At 42.9% G+C, this 18,169-nt stretch overlaps 1 protein-coding gene across 1 annotated transcript; it reads left to right on the top strand.

Moving 5' to 3' along the window:
- The first annotated feature begins 920 nt into the window (after positions 1-920).
- Positions 921-17,709, top strand: LOC119464149 (RNA polymerase II-associated factor 1 homolog). Its single transcript, XM_037724987.2, has 13 exons — positions 921-1,104; positions 1,757-1,849; positions 3,012-3,133; positions 5,162-5,228; positions 6,492-6,593; positions 7,424-7,529; positions 8,191-8,259; positions 9,167-9,255; positions 10,677-10,793; positions 12,110-12,235; positions 13,567-13,669; positions 14,819-14,957; positions 17,403-17,709. The coding sequence occupies exons 1-13, from the start codon at positions 1,037-1,039 to the stop codon at positions 17,618-17,620; spliced, it is 1,419 nt and encodes a 472-aa protein (XP_037580915.1). The 5' UTR covers positions 921-1,036; the 3' UTR covers positions 17,621-17,709.
- Positions 17,710-18,169: the final 460 nt, after the last annotated feature.

An 18,169-nucleotide genomic window follows, 5' to 3' on the forward strand; every position in this document is an offset into this window, starting at 1 on the left:
AGTGCAAGTAAAAAAAATAAAATAAAAATAAAATAAAAAAATAATAAAAAAAAACACTTTTATTTTGTCCGTCCGTCCGATGTGCGCGGCAACTATCATCATCAGCAATGGCTCGAGCGTCGTCTTCATTTCCACAGCTGGCACGTTGGCGCCCCTCGGCGCAACCGCTAACGCGCTCGTGCCACTGCCCGTCGTATTCTTCCACAGCTGGCTCCGTTGCCGCTCATCATTCAAGCAGAGAATTCCACTTTTCTGTGGAGGCCGCGTTTACGGGGGTATGAACCATTGCTTAAGGGGGTATAACCCATTCATTGTCTTACGTGACGGACAGATTTAGTTCTGAAGCAATTTAATTTTGAAGAATTACAAGCGGCAGTGCGACAAAGGCGAACTGCGGGCATACCGTCAGTGACGCCGTTCTCTCCGCCGCAGCCGAACGTGTGCGCAACCTCATTAAGAAATACAAAGACGTAACCAATAACTGAGAAAGACTTTAATGAACGTCGGGATTGACCCAGTGATAAACACCGGACCCGGACGCTTCAGCTTCGCTAACTAACCGTCCGTAGGGAGTGCTTGGACGGATCTTTTTCTTCCTCTATATATGGCAACATAGAGTTTCTCACTATAACACTTTATAGTGTGAAACTCTATGTATGGCAAGAATTACTTTTTGCAGATCTCGAAGGCTACACTCTTAACTTATTGCAAACGCCAAAATGCAATCATGACGTCATGGTTATCTTGTTTTTTAAAGATCACAGATAGCAGCCACTCGAAGAACACATGACGAAATTTTTGGAACTGCAAGCTTCGCAAGTTTGTGCTTTGAAACAGGACGTTGTGTTTTGAACACAATTTATCTCATAGCAAGGAACGAAACAAGAAATTAAAGCCTCGCGTGCGCAGTCCCGCGGCATCGACATGGCAGCGCCGTCATGGCTCCTTTGTAGCCGATTCTTGCGCAGTCCGTTGCTTCCACCGTACGTAAACAGTGCACGAGTCATCGTGATCGCGGCCACAGCATAGCCTTCGGATGGCTCCCACAATACAGTCCGGGTCTTCTTCCGTGGAAAGAGACCGAAAGAAACCGGGGGAGCGCCGGTAAGCATTACAGCGAAATTTGTGTCACGTCCTCCAAGCCGCGTCCTTCGGTCGCTTGGCAGCGGAGGAAAGTTTGTGCGCACAAACTGCCGATCCCATTTTAACCACCTGTTTCTCAAACTCCCTTCATTCTCAAAGTACTAGCGCGTCTAAAATATAATCACTTCCCTTGACTTAGCGAACTTAAGTCCGTACGCGCTGGTTTCTGTTTTGGCGTGCGTCAAGACATCTCATCCTGCTACTTGCAACTTCTTAACACATCGAAATAGTAGCGTGCGTTTAAAATTGCGCTTCTATAAAGTTTGGGCGATTAGATTCCCATTATTTCACCGTACCGTGGACAGGTTTATGGTAAGTAGTTTGCGAATCCTGCGGCGTATCAGGCGCTCCAAAACTCTTGTTCCGGTAAATTTTGAACCGTGCATTGTCAGACTGTTTCGACTGTACTGGCCGCAAGTTTGTAGTCACTGCGGTTACTTTACGTCCGATCGCCTCTGAAATCACCTTTCCCTCATGTTCAGACAGTTCGATCTCTATGGCTGCACTGCGCGCAAGTTCGTGTCCGGTAGCAACAGTGTCTTCCACGCATTTCAGGCTGTTTTTACGCTGTTTGTTTTTGGCAAGCCAATGTTTGAACCGCTTTCTATCGCAGGTCGGAGCTGGTCTGTCGTGTCAAATATTGCAACACTTTGCCCGACATACCGTTTGATCCGAAGTTCATAGCCTACCCCTTCGAGCCAAACAGGTAAGAAATGCTTCTGGCATGCTGCAGTTTCGTCTGGATGGTTAATTAAATTAGAATAGTGCAGTTATCAAAAAGAAAAAAAGACTTTGCTGAACTCCCTAGCGCTTTGGACATTGCGCTTACGAGTTGGCCTGTAAAGTGAATTCGGTTACAGCATCTGCTGGGAATTTGGTGCTTGGAAATTTGCTTTTCTGCACATCATTATGGCATTAGCAGGCTACGTCTTTAAGCAATTACATGGAGGGAAAGAAAATAAACAGGAAATGTCAAACGCCGTTTTTAATTTAATTGTACTTATTGTTCACATTGACGAGTTATGTGCTATTCATGTTAAAATATAGGAACAATATTTCTGATTACTTTGCCAAATATTTAGTTTTAGATGACAGTGATGCCTTGCCTAACATACGTACAAGGCAAAGACCTTGTAGCGGCATTTTTCCTGTTATGGTCCAAATGTGCGTTATACTTCTCTGCAGTTGCTAACACATATGTTAAATGAAAACTGAAGAAAAGTAAAATTCTAGCTGCACAAATTGTGGTCCTCTGGATGTGTTACTGGCCCACTTCCACAGGAGGCGGGGTGGTAGGTAGCGCCACTGCCTTCGATTTCTCTCACTTGCGCCCCCTGGTGTCAAATTATGGCCCTCCGGATTTAAAATGGTGGATCTTATTAAGTAATATACTTTTGCTGGTCGAATGCGTTGGAAGTGATTGATGGAGCCGAAAACACGTCATAGACATTTGGTTGTGGATACCACCTATTGCATTGAAAAAAAGATAATAATGTTACATTGGGGGGGGGCATTCATAAATGCACAAAAACTCAACCAAATTGATTTTGCAACAACAACCTAAAAAACTGTTCCATTATTTTTGCATCGCAAATGCCACCATTTAAACATTAATAAATGAAACCGAGGCCCCAATTTTTATTAGTCATATCATAAGAAGCCAAGAAGTCCTTGGTGTCTTTGTTGGCTTCCTATGATATTACCATTTAAACACAGAATTCACGAAAGAAAGTTTAGAGTTTTTGTCTGGTGTCCATTTGAATAATGTTTCTCATATGTAAGCTTTTCTTTAAATGTCAGGATTCAAATGGCGATTTTGCATCTGTTATCTTGCTGGTTCTTCGTGTTGATCTTTTTCTTCACTTCAGGTTTGTCTCCTACAAGGCGACTTCACTCGAACGAAACTACAAGCATGACCTGCTCACGGAGCATGACCTGGGCGTCACGATTGACCTCATTGACCCGAAAACTTATGAGATTGACCCAAATGGTGAGCTCAGCTCTCTGACATGCGAAAATCATGTGAAATAGCAACTGGATTCAAATATATAAACCAAACCATAAAAGCAGGCGCTTGACCCTTTAACTCCCAAGTTCTTTTCTGGAAAAGTGCATGGAACTTCTCTATTTTTTTTTGTACTTTGCTAGTTTTCTGTATCTAATGTCATCATTAAAAAAATTAATTGTAGTGTTATCTTTTGTATTGACTGGAAACTTCGAGTTAGAGGACAGCACAAATTTTTTCTAAAGTAACCCGATAACTTGTAGAAATATTCTGTACACTCATGACAGCTAGACAAGTGTAAACTACAAAATGATATGCATGGATGCCGTAAGCCAGCAGTTATTGGTGGAACGAGTTGATGCACATTAGTCACTACTGCAGAGCGACACAGATTAGGCCGTGAACAAGTAAGATTTGTCCTAGGTAATATCAGTACAAACTGGTAAGACGAATACAGCTTATGCTTTGGGGTAAGTAGGTTGAATGTAATCCAGGGATCATTCTTCACTGTTTTCATTTTGCTTTTGTGAGAGCGTGCATTCTAGTATATTGTTTAAACTTTGCTTTTGGGCACTGTCATTTGCTGAATTAGTTGTTTTTTTTCTCTATTTTAGTGTTGCTCCTTCTGTACATAGTGGTACTTTATACAAATGCACATCTGATTGTGTATTCTTTACACTTTCGCCATACTTGTGGTTGCTCAGCTTGCTCTTTAAACTAGCATACAAATTTGTTCGCTACTGGGATACTTGTTCAAAAATACTGTTGCTCCTTTACTGTTTTGCTACTTCATACTTACGGTATTAAAGAGAATTTTTTTTACTTATGCGTACTTACAAGTTGGATTGCAACTTGTATAACATGTGCTTCTATTGTATTTATTATATATAAAATACCACATGCTTGGTTAAATGTGATCATAGTATATCGTAAATAAATAAGTATCACATCATGCAGTTTATCTGGCTCATGCAGGCTCTTGAAAGATTGGTAAAATGCATTGCATAAAGTTTGATCTGCAAAAAATACTGGCATCAAAGTACAGTGTTTACTCAGTTCAAATGCTCATTTTCCTGCAAAAATTTATCAAAAAACGGTGTGCACATTATGATCAAGTATGAAACCAAAACTACAGTAATGACAAGGTATCGTTAAAGGCATTAAACAACCAATCCAATCAATCGTAATCCGATCCAATCCATGCACACTGCTGCCGCTATGGGAGCTGCAGTAACGTCGTGCCTGCTTCACAAGTTCATTAGGCTGTCGTAGCCTGCAGGTCATTTAGAAAATACTGTATCTCCAGTATTAAGGACAGCACCAAAGATGAGATGCTCTGGGCTGTTGATAGTGATAACGGGACCTCTAACAGTGACGATATGTGATTTTTGGCCCAGTGTAGGTCGGATACAATGTAGTAGCATTTTCGTTTTCAAAATAACACCAAATCGCCATTATTCTCTCCGTTACTGTGAAAAACTGGTGAGTGAAAAAAAACAAGGGCATCGTGTTCATACTTTCTGGAGGTATGAAAATCGGGGGGGGGGGGGGGGGGGTCATTGAATATTTCATTGCTGTCTGTCGAAATTGTGTACTCGTTCGAGTAAATACGTTATTCTATTGCTACCTATCTCAGGACCAGCGTAGCCAGTAATGTTCTGTAATATTAATAAATAATCGAAATTTCTGACATCAGATTAGCCACACTACTAGTAGCTGGTTTCCACTCTTGCCAGTGGCATTGTTCTACGATGTGTTCTGTAACTGATAATCGATGAACGAGGCTGCCCAACCTGCATTCGGTTAAAAGAAAGGGGGGGGGGGGGTGGCAGTGTCTAGGTGCATATTTAAATTACTATGCGATAGTGACATTGTGTGTACTCCCAGTGGTGTGTTGCAGTATGAAAACTAAGTATGCTCAGCATTCGTTATGACTTCTGTTGTAATGTGCTTATTATATCTATCAAAACAAAGTTGATCAGAATGTGCTTTATATTTGTTTATCACCTGCAGCTGTTTTGCATCCTGACGACGAGAAGCTTCTGGAAGAAGACACCCTCACACCTCAAGATTCTAAACGGTGCTGCAATCATTTTATGCATGTTTGTTCGGATTTTTGCTTCGAGTGGTGCGATTTGCATGAAGATAAGGTCTATGTTGAGTGCACGCATCTTTTCTGCAGTGCTGTGTGGCAATAATTATCAGCATTGATTCATTGAAACTTTCATTTTGCTGGTCGTTTGTGTGTGTTCAGGCCATGCTACAGACTCCAGCACTAGCAGCAGTAGCAATAGTAATCGTAGTACTAGTAGAAGTGACTGAAGTAGTAGTAAATAGAAGCAATTAATATTGGTAGTACTACAACATAGCTACAGGTTGTAGTATGGCAAACAATAGTATAGCAGTGGTAGTAAGAGAAGTAGTAATAGCAACAATAATCACTATAGTAATGCTGATAAGAAAGAAAAGGAATGCCCATATGGGGGGTCATTTCACATTCATGGTCAGCGTGAGCTATGTTGAACAGAAGTAGCAAAATGTAGATTTGTTAATTCTGAATGCTGATGAAACAAACTTTTTTATTGATGTCTAGGAGCGTAAGCACATTTGTAACCTTCATTAATCACCAAAATATTTCAGCCATGCTTCTTGATTGTTTTTAAGAGGAAGTGTTAGATTTGGCCCTTGTCAATACCAGTACGCTTGAAACGCACACACAGTGTCATTAGCAACTGCTAGACAGTTTTGAGTAAAATTGGTTGCATTCAAGTTAGCAACTCAACTTCCAGAAAATGTCAAGGCATGCATTGCTTTTGTGAGAGCGTGCATTCTAGTATATTGTTTAAACTTTGCTTTTGGGCACTGTTTAAACACTTTTGGGCACGACCAGCCTCGGCCTAGGTCGGCTCTAGCAAAAATATATGAAAATCAAAAAGAATATAAATAGAAGCCTTAAGCTTCCACCTCTGTCACTACTCAAGGGAAAAAGGAAAAGGATGTTATAGCTCTTTAACTGGATCTGTTACAGCTCTTCAAAGTTCTGCACATGCCAGGACTTACCTTGCTATTTCCAAAGTGCAATTTAATCAACCCATCATTGCTGGAGTGTCGTTATTGCTTGCTCCAAAGGTGAAGGACCTTTGCGCAAGAAATGAAATATAGGGACATTTTAGCAAAAAGTTACCATTATGCTGTTACCGTTACCATCGCTACTGGGTACCATCTGCGCACTCTTGGTGCAGTACCGCTGTTCAGCTGATGTGGAACAAAACACCCTGCATGGAATTGTGCGTACCGCAAAGCGAAACTAATAGAAAGCAATCTTTTTTTCGTTCTTTTCCAGGTCAAGACACCACAACTTAGTCGTCCCATGGCTGAAGAAGACAGAGTACATTGCGACGGAGTTCAGTCGATACGGTCAGACCGGTGTTAACACTGAGACAAAGTGAGTAATGGCACACCCTACACCTCTCCTTGAAATTTTCGTGTTAATGTACATGGCCCCCCCCCCCCCCCCCTTTAAAAAAATACAAAGAATTCCGGTCATACCACTGGCACGAGCTTTACAAAATTCTGAAATTAGGATAATATGCAGCATAATTGGGCATAAAATGTCTCCTACTCACTGTCATGTGCAGTGAATTGCAGCACCGGAATCGCTTTAAACATCATAGATCTAGCCACGATGAACACAAACTTTTGAACTGTGTCATAATGCACTGTAATGCTGAAATGCTGTCCCATTCCCATAAACAATGAGGGGACGTGGGTGGCCGTACATTCATCAGACATGACTTTTGCAACATCCTTTTCTATTCTTTTTTTGCCATGTGTACTTTCACGTCAGGCTTGCGCTGTTCCCTGTCATGATGACAAGCTCATTAACCACGCCATCAGTCATCAGACACGACTTGTGCAACAATTTTTTTTCCCTCATTTTCTAACATGGACTTTCATGTCGTACTTGCCCAGTCGTTTCCCATCACTGTATTCATGGTTTACTGCAAGTGAGATGCAAAAATACATTGACAGAGGGAGAACATGACGCTAATTCTCCCTCTGTTCTTCCTCTGTCGGTGTATTACTGCATGTTGTTTGCAGTATGTTGCACAAACAGGCCAAATTTATACCCTTCTTGAATTTACGGTTTCATCATGCCATAATTTGTGCCCATTCGCTTTTAGTTAGGTTAGGTTTGTACGTTCATATACTGTACAAATTTTTGGCCCCTGAGTACCCGCCGACTAAAGCCAAGCCGATACTTTCTGCACACAGGGTCGGCTACAATGTCAAGAAGCTGTTCAAGGAGGAGGACCTGTACATGGACAGAGAAAGCCAAATTAATGCCATTAACAAGACCTTTGAAGAAGCCCAGAAGCCAGTGAGATTTTTTTTTTTTCACCTCGACATCTCAGTTGCACTTTTATGAACGCACGCCTCTGCATGTTCACTTCGCTACGTGCGTTTCTATAAGTGGCATCCAAATTCATGCTGCAGCGATGGCTCTATCCAAGTATCAAAAACTGATCTCAAAGGCTATGCTTTTGTGAGCATCATACGCCAAGACCGATTGCTGGAGCCGGAAACACGTTTTGGCCGCCATGTTTTTGACATCACCCATTGGTTCTCCGTTTCATTTACCTGGATTTACTTTTTGGAGACTGCTTCTAAGTTATAACTAGTGTTAGAAGTTCGTGTTGTCGCTCACAGTTGCGATCATAACATCTCATTTTTTTAAAGGTAGATTTCATGTCGGAACATGATGTAAATTGAAAGTGTTACTTTAGCAGTGTCTGGACAGAATCACAAAAGGAAGGCAATGAATTGAACATACGTGACACTGTTAAGTTGCAAATTGGATGTTCATTGGTTTAATTGCAAGCAAACCCTACCTGCAACTCATTTTTCAGTACCTGCTCACTGTTGATTACACTGACCAACTTAGGCTATGGGTCCGCACTGCGGAGCACTTTGAACCTAGTCTAACTTGAACCTGCGCCTTGTTGAACCTTGACTTATTTGCACTTGCTTGCCTTTTCTAGATTGAAGGCCACTACAGCAAGCCCAATGTTCGGCCGGTGGAGGTGCTACCGCTGTTCCCCGACTCAGATGTGAGTTCGCTTATGTGCACTCATTTGAGATAGTCTGCATCTGTTAACCAAGCGTGCCCAGTGGTGCGCTGAGCCAGATTTTCTGTCTCGCACTGCATTTCGTGCTGCGCAAGCGATGTAACGAAAAATTATAAGCATAACTTCAAGAGATGGGAAGACAGCGATGTGGATTAGAGAGCAAATGCATCTAGCTGATATTCTAGTTGAGATTATGAGGGGAAAAAATGGAGTTGGGCATGTCATTCGATACATAGACCAGAAAACTGGTAGTCTGTTAGTACCCAAATGGAGTGCGTGCCTTTTGAAGAGAAACATAGTCGAAATGGCAGTGAATTAGGTGTTGTGATGAGGCTAGGAAATTTGCAGAGCGTAGGATGAAGTTTGCTGGTGTGAGAGGGAGGGGGTAATTGGAGATTGATAAGGGAGGCCTTTTTTCTGCAGTGGGTATAGAATAGGCTGACGATGACGACGTGATGATGACACGATAATGATAGCATTCTTCGGGCAGCTGCAAGATAGCAAAATAGGTTCGAGGCAACCCTTGACAGAGGAGTACAAACTTCCTAGGATTGCAAATTTGGCACATTGGTAATGATCCGCCTTCAACAGCGCCACTTATGACAGGGAAGAGCGAAAAACAACACTGGTCATGTGCTGAACATGTCCTGTGTTCTCTGTACCTGTCCCTGTTGCAAGTGCTGCTGTAGAAGTTGAGGATTGCAAATTTTTCTGCGAGGCTGCTGAAAAGAGGTTCGCTAGGGCTCGTTTATCATCATCTTAATTTGGGAGCGAGTTCGTTCTAATCTGCTCTTATTGACCTGGAATGAATGTCGTTGTCCCCTTTTGTATCGTTGTTGAATATGACTTGAGGGCATAATTTTTTTCCCCCCTTATTTCTTTGCTCTAGTTATGGAAATACCCATTCGCGCAAGTCATGTTTGACTCAGATCCAGCACCCATCACGCAACTGGAAGAGATGTCTCAGGCCATGATCAGGTAAGGGGCCTTCTGCTCTTGGAACTGTCAAATGTTTATTTGGCGCATAGTTTTTTTTTTACAATATTCACTAGAGGGAAATCTGGCACTAGCGTCTATAGGAGCCACTAGCATGGTGGTTCAGTCAGCATTAGAATGATGGGTAAATTCAACTTGTAATTTTTCGGTTTTTCCTAGTGGCCGACAAAACGTCTGATAATTTAAATGCATGCGTTTTACTGCTCTCAAGGGCTCTAATTGCCTCAGGCACGTCCGAAATAGCTCTGAAGACCTGCCAGTACCCTTATTAAGCGTATTGGTGCTCGTGCTGTGACATGAGAGGGCAGGTGCATGCGTGTATAATTAAGGAATACATACTGTGTCTGTGGCCCCTTTTCACTCTTGGTATGCTTCACCGAAATACATCGCTTATGCTGCACCGCGTAACACCTGCTGTAGTGCGACGTAGCAGACCTTTGAGAACCGGCATTATGCAAAACTTGACCCTTGCCGTGCTTTTCGCTTTTCTGACAGTCGGCGAGGTATGACAAAGTCAGAATCTGTGCCATTGCTGACAGCGTCAAATTCTTTCGATGAAAAACATGGCACTGAGCAGCAGGAAGCTTGGCAGTGAACGTCGACGCAGATAGGCTTAGTGTGCGAGAGTGCTGCTTCGTGGCGGCGAGATAATCAAAATGGCGGCGGCGGCGGTTTTGATTAATGCCGTTTCGAACCTGTCCAGAAAATCAGACGATGAAGGATGTCAGCACCCAAAATTTCAGACATTATTGTACATTTCACTCTATGGGGTACGTGGCAGGGCTGGGAAGGCATCCAAATTATTGGGCATGTACACTGCAGTTCATGAATTTGGCTGTTCACTGTAGTTGGCGAATTTGGCTGGGCTTCTTCCTTCTGGCTTGAAATGGCTTTGCGACTTAAAAAATGGATAATTTTCTACAAGATGTTACAAAAATGCATCAATTTGCAATGATTGTGCACATGCGTGGAAGCTTATTGGAATTACTAAATTTCTTGGAAATTGAGAAAGATAAGGCATAATAAATAATGCCACAAGAACGTCTGAAGTTATTAGCATGAAAATTGTACTAGTACTAATACATGTGCTAACCATAATTCGCATGGTAGCCGGATGATACCAGCACTTCAGTGTCATCTAGTAACTTTTGTAGGAAGCTCTATGGATTGTGGAATATTACAGCTGCTCAATGATTGCAAAGGGTATGCTGAAACGACATGCGTGGTCAGCTTTCGATAAGACTCGCAACTTACGAGATTGACGTGTACATTTGTCATCGCAGATTTGCGTGGTGTGAATCAGTTTGCAGAGATCTCTTGACCTAAAGTTACCAGTGTTTCTGGATACCTTTTTTTTCTTTCAAAATTATGCTGAACGTGTCTAATGAAGCGCTGCCTTGCAGGGGTGTGATGGACGAGAGTGGAGAGCAGTTCGTCGCCTACTTTCTCCCAACCGAGGACACCATCAAGAAACGGAAAAGGGATGCCGAGGAAGGCATGGATTACATGGATGATGACGAGTGAGTATAAAAAAGAAGCCTCCATCACTTCGAAACAGTCAGTCCTAACTTTTCATGTTTTATGAACAATATTGCAGTACCTCAGGTGATCCGACATAAGTATTCAGGCTTTCTTTTGAGCCAGTTTTTCCTGGAAACCATGTATTGCAAACATCTATGCTAAAGTGTCACAAATGCTACCTCCAGTAATAAAGAAAGTCGGACCAGTATTGGGTCTTGCATGGATTGCTAACGCCTATTGCTAATGCCTATTGCTAATTTGCAATCAATTTTCTAACTTTTCATTTTATAAAACCATGTTTCAGTAAGTTGGGCACGTAAGTACTCAGGCTCGCATCTGGCACCTGACCTTTCATGGAAAACGCGTAGTGTGAACATTTGTGCTCAAATGTCGCAAACACTTAACTACTTACGTTCTTCACTCGTTTCAGTTTCGTTTACTCGTTAAGCCAATTTCTAACTCGTCATATTCTTTGAACAATTTTGCAATACCTCAGGCATTGTTACGTAAGTACTTGGGCATGCATCTTACAGCCGACCTTTCATTGAATAAAGGAAACGCACATTGCAGACATCTATGCTAAAACATCACGAGCTCTAGGTTGCTTGTGCAAAACGTGAGTCACTCCCCAACCAACTTGTGCAAATTGGCCTACTTAACCTGTGATTGTCCACTGCATGAGCTCAATATGATAATCTTATCAACAGTTGCCAATCTCAGTGTTGGAAGCCATGCAAAATAAAGCAGCTCGATACATTTCATGAATCTATGACTACTATTCCAGTATGGAAAAAATTAAGCTAGACATTAGAAATTAACGTCTTATTGCCATTGTCCAAATGTCATTGCATGAAAAGAGAGCTGAGTAAATGACGTGCGCATGCATTACTATCTAATAAAAAATTTATTGATATCTTTTACGCTAACTACTAGGTTTAACAAAACCTGTTGCTGGGTTATTTGAGTGCTCGATTGATCGGCATACATTTCAGAAGTGTGCAGTTGTGATAAGCATGATGAGCACCTTCTTGGGATTGCATTTCTTATCACGTTCCTACTTTGCTAATGGTACATTTAGTGGCCCATAAATGTTTCTAGTGGAAAAGCCGGTGATAATATAGTAGCTAACATTTCCAACTGCACCTAAATCCATTTACAAATCAGCCAGTCACTTGGTTAGTGTTTCTAGCACCATTACAATAAGTGGCATTTAAGGCACAAGAAATTTGGTTGTGTTATACTATGCAATCTTTTCACAGCTCTGTAAACCTAGAGGCGGCTTTGTCTGAGAGAAATGCTTCCTGCACGCTTACAGGTATGAGTACCGGATGGCTCGCGAGTACAATTGGAACGTGAAGAACAAGGCGTCGAAAGGCTACGAGGAGAACTACTTCTTCGTCTTCCGAGATGACGGAGTGTATTACAACGAGCTCGAAACGAGGTAACTTTGTGTTTTCTGTTTGACTGCTGCCATTTGGAATCTATGGGTAGCTGTGCAGTCACGTTGCTTCACCGAATTAGCTGCACTATCCTGAAAGATGCATGTACATGGAAGATTTCAGTGTCATTAGCTGTCGCTTGTTCAATGCTCAACTGTTTCTAGCATCAGTAAAGAGGGGAATGTCTAAGTCAGCTTCATTAATATGTTGTCACTTTGGGTGAGTTGGTTATTAGCATTCTTAAAACTTGCTACTCATTCAGGTACCCACTGTGCTTTTCATTTGTAAGGAAGATAAATATGCCTAAAAGTGTAAATTAGAAAACATAAGCAGATGATAGCTTTAGTTGAGATTAACAAATGCAAGTGGAGTTGGTCAGGGTCGGTAATTTCATGGGAAAAGCCAAACGATGGTCTACTTAAGTAATGTAATGAGCTCAAAGGGAAAGGAGATATAGTCGAAGCTAGCAGATGACTAATATGGAGTGGTTAAGTTGTGATTAACAGATGCTGATTTCGTTGATGCGAGACAGGGGTTGTTGGATATTCTCGGAGGAGACGCTCGTATTGAAGTGGACTTAATTGGGTTGATGATGATATGCTGTTGCAGCTGACGAAGTATTATCTAGCCAATTACTACAGTTTTCCAGAGTTGGGCCTTGAAGGCCACTTGCAACAACATTTCACTTAGGCTAAATCAGTTGCAAATGAGTAGCATATGCCATCATAGAAATCTTGGTAAAGCTGTATGGCTGGTAACTGCCAATTTTTTTTTTATTAGCAGTCTTTGAATATTGCCTTAGCAGACAACATGGGCACATGGTAGTTAGCAGATAACCAGAACATGGCCTCCAGCGATCTCCAACGTGCCAAGGGTGCTGACCGATCTCTGAGGACCATGCCCAGGCGCCACGATGATTCTCAGTGTTCCTGTTTCCGCATCATTTCTGGCTAGTAGTAATGGTGGCATTTGCTCAATTTTTGTGACGCATGCACCCGTATTTCAAACATTACATTTTGCATTGAGGCAGCTCTCTGCCTACACTTATCTGAAACTAGGCTTCTTACTATGCCCAAAATTTTATTGCACTTGGTCTTTTAAGTAACATACTTCATGCTTCAGGGTAGTGTGTGAAACTACTTCATTAAGTTGAATGTGAGGACTTGATGCCCTGAGCTGACCGTAGACGTGACTGTATACCGCCGTGCAATAAATTTCGGCTTCGAGTGACGGTCACTTTATGAAACAGTTAAAGCGGCGAGCTTTAGTAAACGCCGCTGTGTGGGATGTTGATGCACTAGACACAACAAGTAATGCACTGTAACGTTTTCAGAGTGCGGCTGACGAAGCGTCGTCTCAAACCTGGCGTCCAGCCGAATAACTCGAAGTTGGTGGTGCGACACCGAGCGCTCAACGAAATGGAACACAAGACGCAGGTAAGCTTGTTTCTTTTTTGTTCTTATCCTTCAGCTGCTTACATTTTGATATGCAAGGAGCTGCCAGAATTCCTGGCAGGCATAATTGTCCTGCCATTTTGGTGAGCTGAACTTTTCCAATTGAAAATGTCTCTGTATGATTTACATATGGAATGGTTATCCATAACGTGCTCATGCATGTAGTTACAAAGATATAAAGTTATAATGATAACAAATTCAAGCAAAACGTGTTAAATTTCAGAGGAAGTCTAATACAGTAAAACCTCAATCACTCATTTCAGAAGAAAAAAAAATGCGAGAAAAAAAAACGTAAGAACAGGGAAAACGCATGATCCTAAGTAACAAAAAAAATTTGGCAGGCTCAACCCTAGTTGACATTCGTGTGTAATGGGAAGCGTTGCGGCGAATAATTGCAGCATGAGATGCCGACACACGCTGAACGGCCCAGGATGCTCATTGTCATTTTTGCGACTTCGGCAAGCTTAACGTTCGTGCTCCTAGAATTCGGCCCGAGTCGGCATCTTCGTTGGGCAGGGCATTTTGGCAGGAAGGTTTGACGTTCCCACTCAGCGAGAATCGCTGCTGCACGAGACTCCAACACGTATCGAGGTTATTGGGGCCCCAGTGGTCCGAGGTGTACATTGCAGTTTTCCTATTGCATAGTGTTTTTTGACGGCATTGGGAAACTAAAACTAAATCGAGTCGGTAAGCAGTGCTGGAATACCACCAGAGTGAAATATGACGCTTACTTCACGCAGCCTGCAGCAGGTGTCATAACGTGCTCATGCATGTAGTTACAAAGATAAGAAAGTTATAATGATAACAAATTCATGCAATACTTGTTAATTTCAGCTGAAGTCTAATACAGTAAAACTTCAATCACTCATTTCAGAAGAAAAAAAAATGCGAGAAAAAAAAAACTTAAAGACAGCTGCAGCAAATTAATGTCGCCTGCGCCAGGCCTTTCGTACGTAGACAAAATTTGCCCCTCAGGTGAAAGGCTTTCTGCAAATCGTGCCCTAGTGTACGTCCCTTAATTTCCGTAAATCAGACCAAACGCCGGGGTTCTTTCTGTGGGCAGTGAGCTGTGCCCTGGTGGTTGTCGTGTCCTCACTGTCTGTTCTCTCTCGCCCGTGTGCTCACTTGCAGCAAGCCAGGCTCACCCAGCTGGAGCAGCCGCAGGAAGAAGAGGAACCAGAGGAGGAGGAGGAGGAGGAAGAGGAAGCAGAAGAGGAGGAGGAGGAGGAAGAGGAAGCAGAGAAGGAAGAAGAGGCTGCCGAACAGAAAGGTGAGGCACCGTCACAGAGGGGGGAAAAAAAAAAGAAAGAACAGCTTCGAGGGGAGCACTGAGGTCGAGCAAAGTTCAAGCAAAGCTCTAGCGTCGATCTCCCTCTGCTCGCCCAGTGTGCACACCCGTTGAATCTTGAAAACAGCATGCTGTACACACAAGTCACGATGTTGCTTGATTGGTGCTAGGTTTTAGTACCGCTGGCTCACCAGAGTTGCTGCCATGCTCTCCGGACTGTGCCGCTTGCTTGTTGCATTTTAGGATTCTAGTTTTGATCTCGGCACCCGAAAATATTGTCGCCGTTGTAACGGCGACATCTGTTGCAGAGCATCTGCACGATCGGCTGCGGATTACCGTATGTACTCGATTCTAATGCGCCCTCAATTGTAACGCGCACCCGTTTCCCTTGACCAAAAGAAAAAAAAAGTCCTTTACATTACTGTGCACCTTATGCTTTCATACAGAAATATAACTTTCTCTCATTTGGAAAAACAAACATTTACTCCCAGTGCACTGAAGTTGCGATGAATATAAACAAGTCGCGGTTTTGCTCGAAAGGCAAAGCATCGATCGCGAAAGCAAATTGGACAGCTATACGAAGTAAGGATAGTAGTTTTATCGGCCGTATAAACTTGTAAGCATTTCGCTTAGTAACTAAATTAACAAGCATTGTGTCACGTGCGCACAAGCAAACATGAACACATCTCACTCTATGACCACGGAAACTCTCTGTCAAAATGCTGGAGTGACGAAGCGCGGCAGAGAGCGAATTGACCTTCCTGCTGCCTCTAAACGCGAACTATAAGTGGCGAAAACACAGCGCGCGGCGAACTCTGTCCCCGTAGCAGATCGCTTTCGAGATAGGGCCAGGCGATTGTATCGCTGAAGTGGATCATCGCACAATACATCCTGCTTCGGTCCACTGAAACCCTTCCGTGTTGCTTTGCTGGCGAATGTCTTCTCCTTCGGTTTGCACCAGTCCCACACGCAAGTTTCGGGTACTCTGAACGCCCGTGATGCTGTCCGATTTCCGTCCATTTCCGCACACATGATCAGCATCGAGTAAATACGGTAATCCGCAGCCGATCGTGCAGATGCTCTGCAACAAATGATCATGGCGTGGCGTCATGGTGAACTTGGCACTTCGTGCTGATAGAGCAAATGCAGAAAACTGGAAGACAGGCCGTCTCTAAGCCTAAGCACACGTACTACAGCGCATGGAGGAAGCTATGGCAGCTAGGCTCGAAGCGCGTATGAGACAGCCGTTTTGAAATGCCAATGGCGATATGGTGACGCAGATTTAGGGTCCTACTCGATTCTAATGAGCACGCAATTTTTGGACCCATTTTATCGGAGAAAAAGTGTACGTTAGATTCGAGTAAATACGGTAAATCCTCCGAGCGGCACAGCAGGCGGCTTTTACTACTGCTGCGACTTTATTACTAACCTTCTAATGTATTTGCTGATGATACTACCAATCTGCACGGGGTGGGTAGAGATGACTGCTTGCCATCATGTGATTGGTCCCATGCTTTGGTGCTTCAACCACGAATGCTCCTTTTAATTTTTTTATGAGTAGGGTACAAGATTGTCACGTGATGCTCCCCCTTTTTGTGCATTTGCACCAGAGACCATTTCGTACTCTCTCATCAATAATTTTCTGCAACACACAACCGTCGAAACACTGCTTTGCCATCTTGGGACTCGATTTGCCCATTCCTGTTTTGTTATCTATCCTTGGGCACAGTGAGAACTGTTGCTCAGCCATTTTGGGAATTCTTTTGGATTCCGTGCAGCTGCAAGCTAAACATAACAGAATTACTTGTCTGGCTGGACTAACTAATTATAAACTTGTAACGTCTCCATCAAAAAGGTGTCAGAAACACAACATTGGCCAACTTGGCTTCTTCCTCAGGGGTAAACGATGGATGGTGGCAGGGTGAAGTTTTCTAGAAAATTTTCTTTATAATAGGGGTAAGGGTATTGTATTGTTTCATTTATTCTAGTAAATTTAGTTGGACTTGTTTTATTTTTCATGTCTTAATTTAATCCTTGAATTTCATTTACCCATACTCCAAACTCTTTTGGGTTTTGATACTAACCAACCTATATTCGAATTCCATGAATTTTTTTTTATGCAATCAAATATGTGTTCGAATTATATTTGCGTTACCTGATTCTTGGACAATCCCCCATGTGCCAATGTGACAGTAAGAATGCTACTGTAACCACATTGTAAATGGCATCCTAGCCCTTGTGAGTGCCATTCATAAACTGTGAATACAGTTTTTGCTGTACAGGTATGCTTGTGATCAGCCAAGGCTTGTTGAGAAAGCCCTTATGTTTTGTAGTCATTAGCACTGGGATGTTATTGCATGTACAGATACATTCAGCAAGAGCTAACGGTAACTTTTTTTTTTTTTTTCTCACTGCCACTTACCGCAGACTCGGAGGCAGAGTCGGAGGCCGAGGAGAAATCAGAGGCAGAGGAGAAATCGGACGCGGAGAGCGAGGCCGAAAATGCCGAACAGAGCCCCGCCAGGTCGAGGAAAAGGTCCGGTTCATCGTCGTCGTCGTCCGCGTCTTCGTCGAGCGAAGAGGAGGAAGAGAAGAAACGTCGTGACGAAGAGGAGATCTTCGGCAGTGGAAGTGACAGTGACTGAGTGTGTGCCGGTGACACTGGAATGTTTCGCTACCGCGCTGTACATAGTGCTTTTTCTGCAACCTCTCCTAAATAAATAAGTGTCCCCCCATTTTTTTTTGTTATCACCGTCATTCTTTTCGGCAAACCATACGAGCAGGCATCTGTTAATTTGCGAGCAGGGCATCTTGAATCTTGTAAAGGTTAACCCTTTGCTGTCACGAGCACTTACCCACTTTAAATCTCGTTAAATGGAATGTCAAGGGACCAGAGAATTGCGTTCCAATTAACAGGAGTTCCGTTCACTGAGAAAGAAATGCAAAGGTGCAGCACTGTATGCCGTACATCGTCTTAACGCTGTTAGGCATCAATGTTGGGCATCAAGAAGTGAATGTACCGGCTCATTTGTGCTGTGTTTTGGCCATGGTTGGCGACTTGTGGATTTACTAGGCTTCGAAAGCTTTGGTGTTGAGGAGGCACCGGCGATGTATCAAGGCAAGCACATTGCTCCTGCTGCTCGACTCGGTGGCTGAATTAGCACGAGATCATGCTGGTGAAGGCCAAATTATTG

This window comes from Dermacentor silvarum, chromosome 9 (genome assembly GCF_013339745.2).
Source record: "Dermacentor silvarum isolate Dsil-2018 chromosome 9, BIME_Dsil_1.4, whole genome shotgun sequence".
Taxonomy (NCBI): Eukaryota; Metazoa; Arthropoda; class Arachnida; order Ixodida; family Ixodidae; genus Dermacentor; species Dermacentor silvarum.

Coding starts and splice junctions, on each gene's coding strand:
- LOC119464149 (XM_037724987.2), top strand. CDS start 1,037: ATGGCTCCCACAATACAGTCCGGGTCTTCTTCCGTGGAAAGAGACCGA. Junction 5,229..6,491: donor ACACCTCAAGATTCTAAACG/GTGCTGCAATCA, acceptor GTTCTTTTCCAG/GTCAAGACACCACAACTTAG. Junction 12,236..13,566: donor TACAACGAGCTCGAAACGAG/GTAACTTTGTGT, acceptor TAACGTTTTCAG/AGTGCGGCTGACGAAGCGTC.